Source organism: Anolis carolinensis, unplaced genomic scaffold (assembly GCF_035594765.1).
Source record: "Anolis carolinensis isolate JA03-04 unplaced genomic scaffold, rAnoCar3.1.pri scaffold_12, whole genome shotgun sequence".
NCBI classification, from domain to species: domain Eukaryota; kingdom Metazoa; phylum Chordata; class Lepidosauria; order Squamata; family Dactyloidae; genus Anolis; species Anolis carolinensis.
Window position 1 is genome coordinate 24,183,278 of NW_026943823.1, and position 15,228 is coordinate 24,198,505.

Here is a 15,228-nt window from a genome sequence, read left to right on the forward strand (position 1 = left end):
AAGGAACTTTCGATGCAATGTTTTGTTGTGCCAGCTGTCAGCTCTAGTTTGTAGTGCGGTTTTCTTGTACTGGTTTTTGTCTGCTGTGCTTTGAGGAGTTTCTGATTTTTGACTTCAATCAAAGCAGGTTTATTATTATTATTATTATTATTATTATTATTGAGAAAGGTTTAAGAAGCTGTAAAACGTTTTCGTCAAAACCTTTGCATTTCTTCTGCCACTTTTACATCTCGTTATGAAAACACTGCCAATGGTTTATTTTTAACATGTTAACCGAGTTGACCCTATTAACTGGGCAGGCGTGACGATGCCAGATTGATTATTTTAAAAGGCAATGGAAAGTGTCGTCATGACCACAGTCCTGCCATTAGACCCAAAGAGCATGATGCCCAACACGGACACGGAGGGAAAACAGATCGATGCATCGCCATCCGCCCCGCTCTCCCAGATCCAAACTGGTGAGTCAGCACAGAGGCCCATGCTTCCAAACATGGCCTGGAAGTGCTCTTTCCTGTTTACTTGTGCATGTCATTTTGTCACAATTGAAAACAGCACCACTTGTTGCCCTTTACAGCGTAAACTACCTTCAAGGAAGAAGATGCCAGTTCCACAGATGACTCCTCAAGGCCGAGATCTCGTCTTCTTTCCGCTCGAACCTCAGCATAACTGGGGGGGAAAAGGAAAAGGAAAAGAGTTTTCAATGCGAGGAATGCAATGTTTTGTTTTCTATTTGCATTCCCCCAATCGGCCCTTTTCTTCGTCTGAAGTCTCTATTACAGGTCCAGCATTCTCTACTTTGAAACCCAAAATCCAAAACACTCAGAAATTATCCATCTGGGCTGCTGAGATAGTGAGGCCTTTGCTTGCTGATGGGGTCAAACATACAAAATCTATACACATAATAAAAGTGAAAAATGCGTATGTGTGTATGTGTAGACACCTCCAAGGTCATGTGGCTATAGGCATGACTGCATGGAGCGCCGTTACCTTCCTGCCAGAGCAGTACCTATTGATGTACTCACATCTTGCATGTTTTCCAACTGCTAGGTTGGCAGAAGCTGGAGCTAACAACTGGCACTCACTCTGCTCCCCGGATTCGAACCTGCGACCTTTTGGTCTGTAAGTTCAGCAGCACTGCACCACCGGGGGCTTGAGGCATATTTATTCCCTATGTTCTCTGTGTGATTTCAGAAAGACTCATATATATGTTGTTGCCCTGTTTGAACTTTTGAACTGAAGTAAAGATATTGTTAATTGTTACACAAGCCTGAGTGACGTTTTATTATACAGCAAAGTTTATCTTGATTCAGAAACGGTGGTAAAGCTTCTATTTATTTATTTCTATGACTCTCAACACATGTGACAGCTTAAGTAGCTTCAAGGGAAAAGGAAGGGGCCCGAGGCTGTTAGGAATAGTGGGAGTTGAAGTTTAAAACACACAGAGGACCGAACTGTGCCCATGCCTGAACTAAAACGTAATTTAGATTCGGTTCTGAATGTCACTAATTGGGCAGCGACCCACTTTCGCCTCCCGAAGAGAAAAATAAGAGAGCGTGTGGCAATATTGGCAGCCAAGGCGGCTTGCGTTCTCCTGCCTCAACTGCCAAACGGACGTGAGTAATGAAAACACTGCAACCCAATTCTCAGCCGTAATCGTTTTATATAAGGGAGTATCCGAGCGAGCCGACGCACGCAGGGAAATATCTGAGCAGACGGCGTGATGGGACCGGTCTCCTTACCTCACCACCGTGTGGGTGCAGACGATGAACTCGGGTTTGGAGTTCCACTGGTGGTAGGTGATGTAGTAGTGCGTTTGCAGCCATATCCACTGCTGGCCTTTGGTCAGGAACCGGTAGTAGCAGGACTTCCCTTTGCCAAACTGCATCACTGGGTAGAGAAAGAACAAAGATTTTATTAAACGCATGGCACTTGGAAAGAGGTTTCTCCGGATTGTTCCTCCTGGCATCCTCCACGTCCCTCGTGGATTTAAGACTCTGGGAGTTGCAGTCACAGAATCATAGAAACACAGAAGTGGAAGGAACCCCAAAGGCCATCCAGACCAACCCCTTTCCACGTAGGAATCCGCAACAGAAGCCCTCCTGCAACCTGGATTTAAAAACCTCCAGAGATCTGACTGCGAGGAAGTATATTCACCACTAAACAGCCCGTATCATTAGGAAGTAAAAATTGCAGAAAAAGAGATTCCACCATTTCGACCGCTTTTAGCCCACCAACTTTTAGAACGTTTGGGTCTTCCCCAGAGTACTATTGTTATTAATATTATTATTATTATCAAGATCCATTGATACACATCGGATGTAATTGGCAGGCACTGCTCTCCCAGACTCAGCTTAGGGTGCCAGAATAACTGCTATTCTTAATATTAATATAAAAATTATTATCAAGACCCATTGATACACATCGGAGGCACTCCTCTCCCAGACTCAGCTTAGGGTACTGGAGTAACTATTGTTATTAATATTATTATTGACACCCATTGGTACACATCAGATGTCATGGGAAGGCAGTCCTCTCTCAGACTCAGCTTAGGGTTCCAGAATAACTATTGTTATTAATATTATTATTATTGACACCCATTGGTACACATCAGCTGTCACGGGGAAGCAGCCCTCTCTCAGACTCAGCTTAGGGTCCCAGAATAACTATTGTTATTAGTATTAATATTATTATTGACACCCATTGGTACACATCAGCTGTCACAAGGAAGCAGACCTCTCTCAGACTCAGCTTAGTGTCCCAGAATAACTATTGTTATTAATATTAATATTATTATTGACACCCATTGGTACACATCAGCTGTAATGGGGAAGCAGACCTCTCTCAGACTAAGCTTAGGGTCCCAGAATAACTATTGTTATTAATATTAATATTATTATTGACACCCATTGGTACACATCAGATGTCATGGGAAGGCAGCCCTCTCTCAGACTCAGCTTAGGGTTCCAGAATAACTATTGTTATTAATATTATTATTATTGACACCCATTGGTACACATCAGCTGTCACGGGGAAGCAGCCCTCTCTCAGACTCAGCTTAGGGTCCCAGAATAACTATTGTTATTAGTATTAATATTATTATTGACACCCATTGGTACACATCAGCTGTCACAAGGAAGCAGACCTCTCTCAGACTCAGCTTAGGGTCCCAGAATAACTATTGTTATTAATATTACTATTATTAACTCTCATTGGTACACATCAGATGTCATGGAAAAGCAGACCTCTCTCAGACTCAGCTTAGTGTCCCAGAATAACTATTGTTATTAATATTAATATTATTATTGACACCCATTGGTACACATCAGCTGTAATGGGGAAGCAGACCTCTCTCAGACTAAGCTTAGGGTCCCAGAATAACTATTGTTATTAATATTAATATTATTATTATTATTAACACCCATTGGTAACATCAGTTATCATGGGAAAGGAGCCCTCTCTCAGACTCAGCTTAGGGTCCCAGAGTAACTATTGTTATTAATATTAATATTATTATGAACACCCATTGGCACACATCAGCTGTCAGGGGAAAGGAGCCCTCTCTCAGACTCGGCTTAGGGTCCCAGAATAACTATTGTTATTAATATTATTATTAACACCCATTGGTACACATCAGCTGTCACGGGGAAGCAAACCTCTCTCAGACTCAGCCTAGGGTCCCAGAATAACTATTCTTATTAATATTAATATTATTATTGACACCCATTGGTACACATCAGCTGTAATGGGAAAGCCGCCCTCTCTCAGACTCAGCTTAGGGTCCCAGAATAACTATTGTTATTAATATTACTATTATTAACTCTCATTGGTACACATCAGATGTCATGGAAAAGCAGACCTCTCTCAGACTCAGCTTAGTGTCCCAGAATAACTATTGTTATTAATATTAATATTATTATTGACACCCATTGGTACACATCAGCTGTAATGGGAAAGCCGCCCTCTCTCAGACTCAGCTTAGTGTCCCAGAATAACTATTGTTATTAATATTAATATTATTATTGACACCCATTGGTACACATCAGCTGTAATGGGGAAGCAGACCTCTCTCAGACTAAGCTTAGGGTCCCAGAATAACTATTGTTATTAATATTAATATTATTATTAACCCACATTGGTACACATCAGCTGTAATGGGGAAGCAGACCTCTGTCAGGACCTACTTATTGTTACGGGACAGAAACGAAAGAAAAACGAAAACAAACATGACGATTGTGTTGCTTTTATTTTCGTGTCGCCTCTCATTTCCTACAAAAATGTCATCATTCATTTTTTGTAGCCGAACGGTCAAAACAAAACGACAGCACAAAGGAAACGAAGGTAATTTTTCATGCACATCTCTAATAGCTATCCTTAAATGTCCAAAGGGATGTCATGTAGAAGATGGGGCCAGGTGTTTCCCTGCAGCTCCAGAGTGTAGGTAGGACAAAGAGCAATGTTTACAACAAAAGGTGAGATTCAACCTAAACATTGGGAAGTTTTGTTGAAAAGTGGAAGAGACTACCTTGGAGGGAGTGTGGATTTGGATCTGCCCGAGGAGACCTCAACGAGAAGCAAACAGCAAAACTTGGCAGGGAGTTAAATGTGCCTCTTAATCTGGTTAATGAGAACATCCAGCACACTGTGTAATAGGTCATGCAATCTAGGCTCTGCCAAGCGCTTGCTAGGGTGAGCTTTGCAGAAGAGATCAGTTTAATTCTTGTTCCTTTCGCCCCGTCTCGATGGAGGTTTAACGTGGAAATCAAAGGCACCCCGGCCTCGGTGTGTTGCCCTAGTTACCGGCTCCGAGTGCCATAGAAAGAGAGCTTCTTTGTGTAATCCCAAACCGGCGGAGGAAGGCAGATATAAAGAAGAAGAAGAAGAAGAAGGTACACCGCATCTCGGGTCATCCCGGCACAGGATAATGCACTGCTATGGAGACGCACAATCTTCACCCGTGGATGGGAGGGATGGAGGGCAAGAAACTGAAGAGTCGGGCTAAGTGTGCTGCCAAATGTTCTTTCTGCCATTCAGCGAGCACATTGGGATCTTGTCAAAATTCAAACAGCAGAAGAATCATTTCAGACTTCCCTCCCAGGTCCTAACAACTACAACTTCTGTGACCAATATCCCATCCAGGTTGCTGTGAGTCTTTGGCCCTCCATGTTGGAAATAGCAACCTCCCAAGCCTTTCACTATTTATGTGTTAATGTATATATTTGCTAACCTGTATTCTAGGTGTATGTTGATTTGCCAGTTTGACTGACCTCTTTGGTGTGGGAGGAGCTATAGACATGTGATTGTACTGAGCATGTTCAGACTCAGGACTCCATTTTGTGTTCAGTATGTGTTTGGTCTTCAATGAAAACAGGTTGCTGTTCAGACCTCAGTGGAGGTGGATGCATGTATGATTTTGGACTTTGGTGAGTAAAAATATATATATAAAGACTAGGACAATTGATAAAGAATGATATCATGAGTTACTATGAGTCTTTCGGGCTGTACGGCCATGTTCCAGAAGCTTTCTCTCCTGATGTTTTGCCCACATCTGTGGCAGATATATATATTGTATACTATCTGCTCCAATTGTACTGGAGCTGTTGGGAAATGTCTTCCTGCATCTAAAAACAATTTAGTGGATAGCCTTCACCGTCGAAAACTTAGGAAAAGAACATGCTTTTGAGTTCCATAAACCTTTGCAAGGTCAATAGCATACCTACCTATAGTCTTTAGTGAAAGTGTATTTTTTTCCATACTAATACCCTAGTTCAGCATTTCTCAACCTGGGGGTCGGGACTTATTTCTTATTTCTGATGGTCTTAGGAATCCCTCCCTCTTCGCTTCCTTTTTGGAAACAGACGGCAAATCCTCCCACCAAATGCCCAATTTGCCCAATTCTATTGTTGGTGGGGTTCAAGGGGCTCTCTGATTGTAGGCGAACTATAAATCCCAGCAACTTTAACTCCCAAATGTCAACGTCTATTTTCCGCAAACTCCACTAGTGTTCACATTTGGGCATATTGAGTATTTGTGACAGGTTTGGTCCAGATCCATCATTGTTTGAGTCCACAGTGCTGTCTGGATGAAGGTGAACTACAACTCCAAAACTCAAGGTCAATGCCCACCAGATCCTTCCAGTATTTTCCGTTGGTCTTGGGAGTTCTGTGTGCCAAGTTTGGTTCAATTCCGTCATTGGTGGAGTTCGGAATGCTTTTTCTCTGAGGCAGAGAGTTCCACTGTTGAATGGCTCTTCTTACTGTCAGGAAGTTCTTCCTTATGTTCAGGTGGAATCTATTTTTTCCTGCTGTTTGAACCCATGACTCCAAGTCCTAGCTTCAAAAGCAGAAGAAAACAAGCTCGTCTAAAGACTAGGATGAGCTCCTTCTAATCTATATATTCCAAAAAAACACTCTAACCTTTCAAATCCCAGTTTTGGCCTCATGGTTAGAACAAAGGGCAAAGTAAAAATTGCTTTCCTAAATGTTTTTGCCTGTCAGTAGGGGTTTGCATCATCGGTTTAAATTAAGTAGCTCTTTAAATACACCGAAGCCCATGGCAACAAGGAAGTAAAACCACTTACAGTGTTCGTGGCACCGAGCGAGGAGCTCCAAGTCGTCGGCGTGATAATAGTCGTACCCAGACGTCCCGAGGACCTCAAACGGCAAATATCCGATAATCGGTGGGGCTCTGGAAGCAAAGAAGGAAGCCGTGAACACAAGGCGTGGAGTCATTTTATGTCGAGAGGACTTTGACAAGGAAAAACAAGATGCTTTTAAAATATCAAACTCTGCAAAAACCCATTTACCCAGATCAGACACAGTTGATGGATACCATATATACGGCTGAGAATTTTATACAGGCACAACAGCCACTTCATCACATCTATCTATATATATATAAAAGAGTGATGGAATCCTGGCGACCGCCAAAACAACAAAACTAAACACCCCACAACCTCGAAAATTAACAACACAACCCATCATCCACGCCTCTAGGTTGATACAACAAAAAGAAAAGAAAAATAAAGTCCTAATTAGAGGGAGAGGAATAATTGTTTTTATCCCATTGCTGCCAGTTAGAAGGCTAAGCTCCGCCCACTTGGTCTCCTAGCAACCCACTCACCCAGGGGACAGGCAGAGTTAGGCCTCACTTAGGCCTCTTCCACACTGCCTATAAAATACAGATTATCAGATTTTAACTGGATTATATGGCAGTGTAGACTCAAGGCCCTTCCACACAGCTATATTACCCATGTAATCTTATATTATCTGCTTTAACTGGATTATCTGGACTCCACACCTTTACCCTTGACCTTAACTACCACCAATTCCTCAATACTTTATTTCCCATACCACCACACTTCACCACAGCAACGTGTGGCCGGGCACAGCTAGTACCGTATATACTTGAATATAAGTTGACCCGAATATAAGCCGAGCCAACTCATTTTGCCACAAAAGATGCCAAAGATAATAATGTTGCCTCCCTAAACTACAACTCCCATGGTCACTAAAGTGATGTCAAACTGCATTCCTTCTTACAGTGTAGACGCACTCTAAGCTCTATTAAACCTACCATGGGATGAATTCCATGAAAACTCACTGAAGTCGGCAACAGGATGTTGAGCCCAATTAGTCCTTTAATTGGGAGTAAAAAGGCCATAAATGACAACCTGCGCCGGCTGAGGAAACAGCTAATGTTCCCAAATTGCAGCCTTCGCAGGAACAAGCTGGAGGGATATTCGCATAAACGGGAAAACAAATCCCTTCTGCTGAACCCGAAGATGCTTTTTGCAGGCAGCGAGTCTTGCAAGTTGACCTACAAAGAGGTTGCAAATTATGTTGTTTGGAAGATAGGGAATTGTGTAACCCCCTCGCCATTGAGAACACGGTGAAAAAAAAAATCAAATATTTCATCCGTGTATTATATCTGGGGCAAACCAACAAAGAACGATGAAATGTTTCAACAGAAGTCAAGTCACAAGAACAAACCCTTTTGGAACGTTCCACGTTTTTATATCTCGTGGGGGTTAGCTTCCAGAAACACAACTGAGGGGGTTGCTAGGACACGAAATGAGCGAGGCCTAAAGGGGGCGGGGCCTACCCTTCTGACTGGCAAGCAGGGGGAGAACAGCTCTTCCTCGTCCTCTATAATTTGGACTTGATTTTCTAGGTTTTTTTGATTGGAAGACATAGATTGGATGACTATGTCTTTTGTGGCCAAATTTGGTATGATTTGGTTCGGTGGTTTTGTTGTATTAGGTTGAATTATCTGCCCATCCAACTACAGGTTTTTTCTGCCACTACTATTTTGCACTTTACTGAGAAACTACCTCTCCCATTTAATATATTTTGCACTTTCGCCCAGATCCTTGTTTTACTCTCCTGCTTTTAATATTTTATGCTATATGTTGATTACTATGATAGTTTTATTGAAATTGATGTTTTATTGATGGAATAATTGTTTTATCATTTTATTGTTGTATGTTTTCGGGCTTGGTCCCCATGTAAGCCGCTCCGAGTCCCCATTGGGGAGATGGGGCGGGGTATAAAAATAAAGTTGTTGTTATTATTATTGTTGTTGTTGTTGTTGTTGTTTAGTCCATGGGAAAAATGCACATTACATTAATATAGAGAGAGATTTTAGTAGTTATACACTATTTTAAGTCTTTATCAACCAATTGTGTGTTGATAAATCACCTCCATCTCCTCCTGTTGCCGCTTGGGCTCCTTTTCTCTCCCTTTGGCTTCTCCTTCCTCCCTTCCTTAGGCTGTAAATTGTAATTTTTTATGATTTATAATAGTCTTTTAGAGTTTACTGAAAAACCACGAAACAGCGAATCCACGAAAAGTGAACCACGAAGTAGTGAGGGAACACTGTACAGCTCCCCAACAGTAATCTAAACACGAGGAGGCATATGAGCCATGCCATTTGAAAAGCATTCCTCCTCTTCAGTTTATTCATGCCCAGGATATTGGTAACTTCCTGTGCTGCTCTGAATTGGATCTTCTTGTTTAGATGTCCAAGTCGGAAATGGGTGACTCAGCAGAGGATGAAATGCCTCGCTTTAAAGTGCAGGAAGAGCCAGCAAGGAAGGCAAAAACATTGCAACGCCTTCTTCTACTACTGGGGAAAATGGAACAAAAAGATGCAAAGGGACCAATGCAGGGTGTATGTGAATATATCCTTTCTGCTGGTCCCTTTCCATAGGTGCAGACGTCCTGGTATATATGTAAATATGCATCATAGTATGTATGTATACATTAGGGGTGTGCAATTTTTTCATTAGTCATCGTAAGTCGTATCAAATTCGTTAAAATTTGTATTCACGAGGCGATATCCGATGCGTGTGAGTGGCCCGTGCCAAAAACTCAAGAATCAAAGCGTAACCAAGACTTTTTCATTTGCATTTTGTAAACCTGGGAAGCCTTCCAATGTCAGCTTCATGTTCAGCGCAAGGAAGCAAAGCAAAGCCAAAAGGCTGCCTTTCCTCTCGCCATGAGGAGAGGGAAGAAGCAGGGAGGAAGCCGAGTTTGCTGGGAAAGAGACGGAGAAAGCACCAAACACTGGGAAATGTAGTTTGGGAAGGCAAGGAGCCCTATAGCAGATAATGCAAAAGGCCCTGCCCTAAACTACATTTCCCAGGATTCTGCTCAGCATAACTGAATCCCCAGTCAGGAGAGGGGGAGATGTGTCCCTCCGTCGCAGCAGCCAGCCAGAGTTTTAATGAATGGTTGAATCTGCAAAGAGGAGTGCGGACTGAGTGATAATTCAAGTAAGTCAATCTCTTTGCTGGGTTTGGAAGAAGTCCCTCAATAGAAGTTCTATTGGTTCATATGAAAGAGAGACATTCAAGGAGATTGCTGTTGTGACTTTTTCTAAAATACTTTTAAAACTGTTAAAACTTTTGAAATTCTCTAAAATCAATAAATGTATGATTATTTCTGAAACTTGGCAGAAATTATCCCCTGTTATCTTGTCTCATTGTATACACAATTCAAAGAGATAGCGCTTGTAGTTTTTCTTTTAAAAATGTTTACGAAAACTTTGAAAATTCCCCAAAACTCTGTGGATGAGTGAAACGTTCTGAAACTTGATGTGTTCTACCTGTTGTAGCAAGTTTCACCCCAATAGCTGTAAAAATGAGGGAGGGGGGAGCCCATGAAATTTCCTGACTTGCACAATTACTGTAAAAAAAAAGTAACGAAATTTCACTACGCTCGTTATAGTAACGAATTTTTTACTAACAATACTTTGGAAACACTTTAGAAGCAAAATGTCAGAGGCCTCTAATTTTGTAATGAGTTTTGAAACATGTTTTTATCGAATATGTATATTCACAAGACTTCTAGTTGTGTCCGTCTTTGGGGGTTGGTGCTCATCTCCATTTCTAAGCTGAAGAGCTGGAGTTGTCCTTAGACACCTTCAGGGTCATGCAGCCGGTATGCCTGCATGGAGTGCCTTTACCTTCCCACCAGAGCAGTACCTATTGATCTACTCACATTTGCATGTTTTCGAACTGCTAGGTTAGCAGAGGCTGAGGCTGACAGCGGGAACTCACCCTGCTCCCCGGATTTGAACTGCCGACCTTTCAGTCAACAAGTGACTCTTGGGATTATGAGTTTGGTGAAGTATTTAGAGTTCTTGATTACATAGAACTATTTCTAAACCAGAGATCCCAAAGTTTTATAGGATGCAGGGACAGCAGTCAAAATAGTGTCAGAAGTGATGCAACTATCGTATGAAAGACATAAAAAAAATCAGGATCCTTGTTGAGATAGAAAGCAAAGCCTTTGCTTCTTGGAGAACTCAGCTGTTCGTTCTGGCAAAAGGATCCATGCGCAAACAACACGAAAACATGCACAAGTATTCAGTTGAGGAAAGATATGCCAGCGTTCTCTGCAATTCTGGCACATTGCAATAAGCAAACAGGACTTCAAAACAACTCATTCGTATCCCGAGCAAGGATTTGTTTACAAGCCTGGAAATGAGCCTTTTCTTTGAATGCCACTGAATGTTTGCTCGATGTGGAAACGGTTTCTAATTTGCAGACGGGGATCTAAAAGGGTATTCGATTTCAGGGCAGATCCTGGGGTCAAGGGAGCCCGTGGCCTCATGTTTACGTTTCATTTAGGCCAGTCATTCAAAGACATTCTCTCTGCTTCACCCATTCTGCATCATTGGTATTTCCTGAACGAAGCTTTAGAAAAATACGAAGAGCCAGTTTACATCATTGGGTTAAACTGGATAACACTGCTCTCTGATTCTACTGAATTATCAACCGCATTGTTCACTAGTCATGTTGGCCAGGAACCCAGGAGATACAATCCGCCAAGCAGCCTGGGTGAGACATATAGGCCTTTATAGGTCATACCCAGCTTTATAGGTCACATAGAAACAAATTGGCAGCCAAATTATGGAAATGGGTAGGCACAAGCAAGGCAAGTCTGTATTCGATTACGAAACCGGCCAGCGATTTATGCAGCTTTAAAAACGTATTGCACATCGACTTGCAAAATATGGTTGTTAATGGCTGCTAGGCAAAGTTTGGTCCAGATCTATCATTGTTTGACTCCACAGTGCTCTCTGGATGTAGGTGAACTAAAACTCCCAAACTCAAGGTCAAGATGCCCACCAAACTTTTCCAGGATTTTCTGTTGGTCATGGGAGCTCAGTGTGCCAAGTTTGGTTCAATTCCATCGTTGGTGGTGTTCAGAATGCTCTTTGATTGTAGGTGAACTATAAATCCCAGCAACTACAACTCCCAAATCTCATGATCTATTTTCCCCAAACTTCACTCGTGTTCACATTTGAGCCTATTGAGTATTTGTGCCAAGTTTGGTCCAGATCCATCATTGTTTGAGTCCACAGTGCTCTCTGGATGTAGGTGAACTACAACTACCAAACTCAAGGTCAATGCCCACCAAACCCTTCCAGAATTTCTTGTTGGTCATGGGAGTTCTGTGTGCCAAGTTTGGTTCAATTCCATCATTGGTGGTGTTCAGAATGCTCTTTGATTGTAGGTGAACTATAAATCCCAGCAACTAGAATCATAGAATAATAGAGTTGGAAGAGACCTCATGGGCCATCAGTCCAACCCGCTGCCAAGAAGCAGGAAATCGTATTCAAATGCCATCCAGCCTCTGCTTAAAAGCCTCCAAAGAAGAACTACAACTCCCAAATGACAAAATCACACACACACACACCCCAACTCCACCAGTATTCAAATTTGGGCATATTGGGTATTTGTGCCAAATGTGGTCCAGTGAACGAAAATACACCCTGAAGATCAGATATTTACATGACGATTCACAACAGTAGCAAAATGACAGAATAAAGAAAGAATGTAGACATTAAAAAATCCCCACTGCTCTGAACACAAATTGAGGTTTTCAGGCTTATCATAAGTTGGTCAAAAAAAAAACAAAACCAAAAAGAGATGGAATAGTGTATTATTAACATTTTTGTCACTCGCTTTCATACCAACAGTGCAAATAGATTGACAAGCAATGACGTACACGCTCTCTTATCCCTCCACATTAAGAGATGCAAGAGCTTTGAGGATCAAACGAAAAGTCGTAACGAAAATAATGTCATGGTTGGGGGTCAGCACAACATGAGGAAATGTGTTAAGGGAACCACTGATTTAAGGCCTTTTAAACATGTAATGTTTCTCTGGCTTTGACTTGCTTGTTGAGTTGGCAGCATAAGATGCCAAGGCTTGATAGGATACAACATTGAAAAGTCTTGCTTGAATCGCGCACAACGTAGGTTGAGCGATTCCAATGTCTCTCTGCTCTCAGCTCTACTCCCAAGGTTTGCCGGCGCTCTCCGCGGTGCTGAATCCCATTCCTGATAGACAGACCCATCTGCTTTGATGTTTCCCGTCGTCCTCGCTCGCAAACTCTGGCTTTGAAGGCATCCAAATGCTGCCTTGCCCTGAAAACAACTGCAGCCCTGGTTGTTTGTGGATCTCAAAAGCAGCGCTCGATCACAATGACTAATGCGCAAAGCAATGCCTCCGACCGACGGCGAGGGCTGAGACTGTGAGCGGCTTCACACTTCTGTCTCAAGATAGGATTTCCTGTGACATTTTCCCCTGTTTAAAATAGCAGCATGATTTTTTTCCACAATACATTTTTTCCAGGACGCTGCGTACAATCGGCGTCTCCTGCCTCTAAGGTCCCCGTTTTTGAAAATGCCTGCATCTTGCATGTCGCTTTGTTGTGACTCGGAATATTTACCTTACGAATCAGAGTGCAAACTAATGCATTCAGGGAACAATAGTAATAATGATAATAATAATAATAATAATAATAATAATAATAATAATAATAATAATAATAATAATAATAATGGCTCACGAATGGGACCCTGAAGAAGGAGACAGAAGGCCTGATCCTTGCAGCCCAGGAGCAAGACATCAGGACAAATGCAATTCAGGCCAAGATCGAAAAATCAGCTGATGACCCAAAATGCAGACTGTGCAAGGAAACCGACAAAACCATGGATCATATCCTCAGCTGCTGTAAGAAAATCGCACAGACAGACTACAAACAGAGGTACAACTATGTGGCCCAAATGATTCATTGGAACTTATGCCTCAAGTACCACCTCCCAGCAGCAAAGAACTGGTGGGATCACAAACCTGCAAAAGTCTTGGAAAATGAGCACGCAAAGATACTGTGGGACTTCCGAATCCAGGCTGACAAAGTTCTGGAACACAACACACCAGACATCACAGTTGTGGAAAAGAAAAAGGTTTGGATCATTGAGGTCGCCATCCCAGGTGACAGTCGCATTGACGAAAAACAACAGGAAAAACTCAGCCGCTATCAGGACCTCAAGACTGAACTTCAAAAACTCTGACAGAAACCAGTGCAGGTGGTCCCGGTGGTGATGGACACACTTGGTGCCGTGCCAAAAGGTCTCAGCTGGCATTCGGAAACAATAGACATTGACAAAATTACGATCTGCCATCCTGCTGGGATCTGCACGGATCATCCGAAAATACATCACACAGTCCTGGACACTTGGGAAGTGTTCGACTTGTGATTTTGTGATATGAAATCCAGCATGTCTATCTTGTTTGCTGTGACATAATAAAATAATAATAATAATAATAATAATAATAATAATAATAATACATCACACAGTTCTAGACACTTGGGAAGTGTTCGACTTGTGATTTTGTGATATGAAATCCAGCATATCTATCTTGTTTGCTGTGTCATAAAATAATAATAATAATAATAATAATAAAAATAATAATAATAATTAAAAAAGGGCTTGTAGTATTGCAATAACGTAAATTGCATTTATTTCAAGGACAGTCCTCTCTATGATGAGCCATCATGTCGTCTCTTATTCTTTTCTTCCCAAAGGGAAGTCGTGGTTTAGAACAGTTAAACATAATAGTCAACTTTCCTCCCAGAAGGGTTTGGGAAGTAGGGCTTTATGCATTTTAATAGCTTTTAAATGTGTTCAATGGGTTTTTATGGTCTTTAATTATGTTAAAAGTTTTGTTTAATTGTATTCTTGTGTTTACACGAAACTGTACATTGTATTGGTTTTAGTGTTGTCAGCCACTCTGGGTGCTTTTCGATAGAGAAAAAAGACAGAATCATTATTATTGTTGTAGTTGTTGTTTAAATGTATTTTTAAATTCCGTGGTGGAATTTGTCCACTGTAGGATTCATGGATAATTCATGTTTTATTAGTTTGTTATTTATCTTTATAGGTTAATGTTTAAATTTTATAATGGTGTATGTTTTGACTATTGATGGATTTTATATTGCTATTGTTTTATCTGGGCTTGTCCCCATGTAAGCCGGCCCAAGTCCCCTTTGGGGGAGATGGAGGCAGAGTATAAAAATAAATTATTATTATTATTATTATTATTATTATTATTATTATTATTATTATTATTATTATTATTATGGAGTAGGAAAGAGGGAACCAAATACGAAAATGAGGCGACATGAATGAAATACACAAAACGAAAAGCATTTCCATACAAAAGCACAACACTAATATCTATATAATATAATATAATAGCACCCATTGGTACACATCAGCTGTAAAGGGAAAGCAGCTCTCTGTCAGTATCTGCGTATTGTTACGGGGCAGAAACGAAAGCAAAACGAAAGCAACATGATGACTGTGCAGCTTTCGTTTTCGTATCACCTCTCGTTTCCAATAAAAATGTCACCATTTGTTTTGTGCAGCCGA

At 41.4% G+C, this 15,228-nt stretch overlaps 1 protein-coding gene and 1 long non-coding RNA gene across 5 annotated transcripts in view; one reads left to right on the plus strand and one right to left on the minus strand.

Annotated features, from left to right (window-relative positions):
- Positions 1 to 15,228, minus strand: part of pasd1 (PAS domain containing repressor 1) — an 80,501-nt gene that overhangs the window by 21,842 nt on the left and 43,431 nt on the right. For all 4 annotated transcript variants that reach the window (XM_062964049.1, XM_062964048.1, XM_062964047.1 and 1 more), the window contains 3 exons: positions 6,578 to 6,684; positions 1,740 to 1,887; positions 585 to 666 (listed from right to left, as the gene is read on the minus strand). In XM_062964049.1, the coding sequence (XP_062820119.1) occupies positions 585 to 666; positions 1,740 to 1,887; positions 6,578 to 6,684 (337 nt within the window). The remainder of the gene's footprint in view (positions 1 to 584; positions 667 to 1,739; positions 1,888 to 6,577; positions 6,685 to 15,228) is intronic.
- LOC134294111 (uncharacterized) lies at positions 343 to 1,265 on the plus strand. The gene is made up of 2 exons (XR_010001089.1): positions 343 to 458; positions 575 to 1,265. It is a non-coding gene; the product is annotated as an uncharacterized LOC134294111 (long non-coding RNA).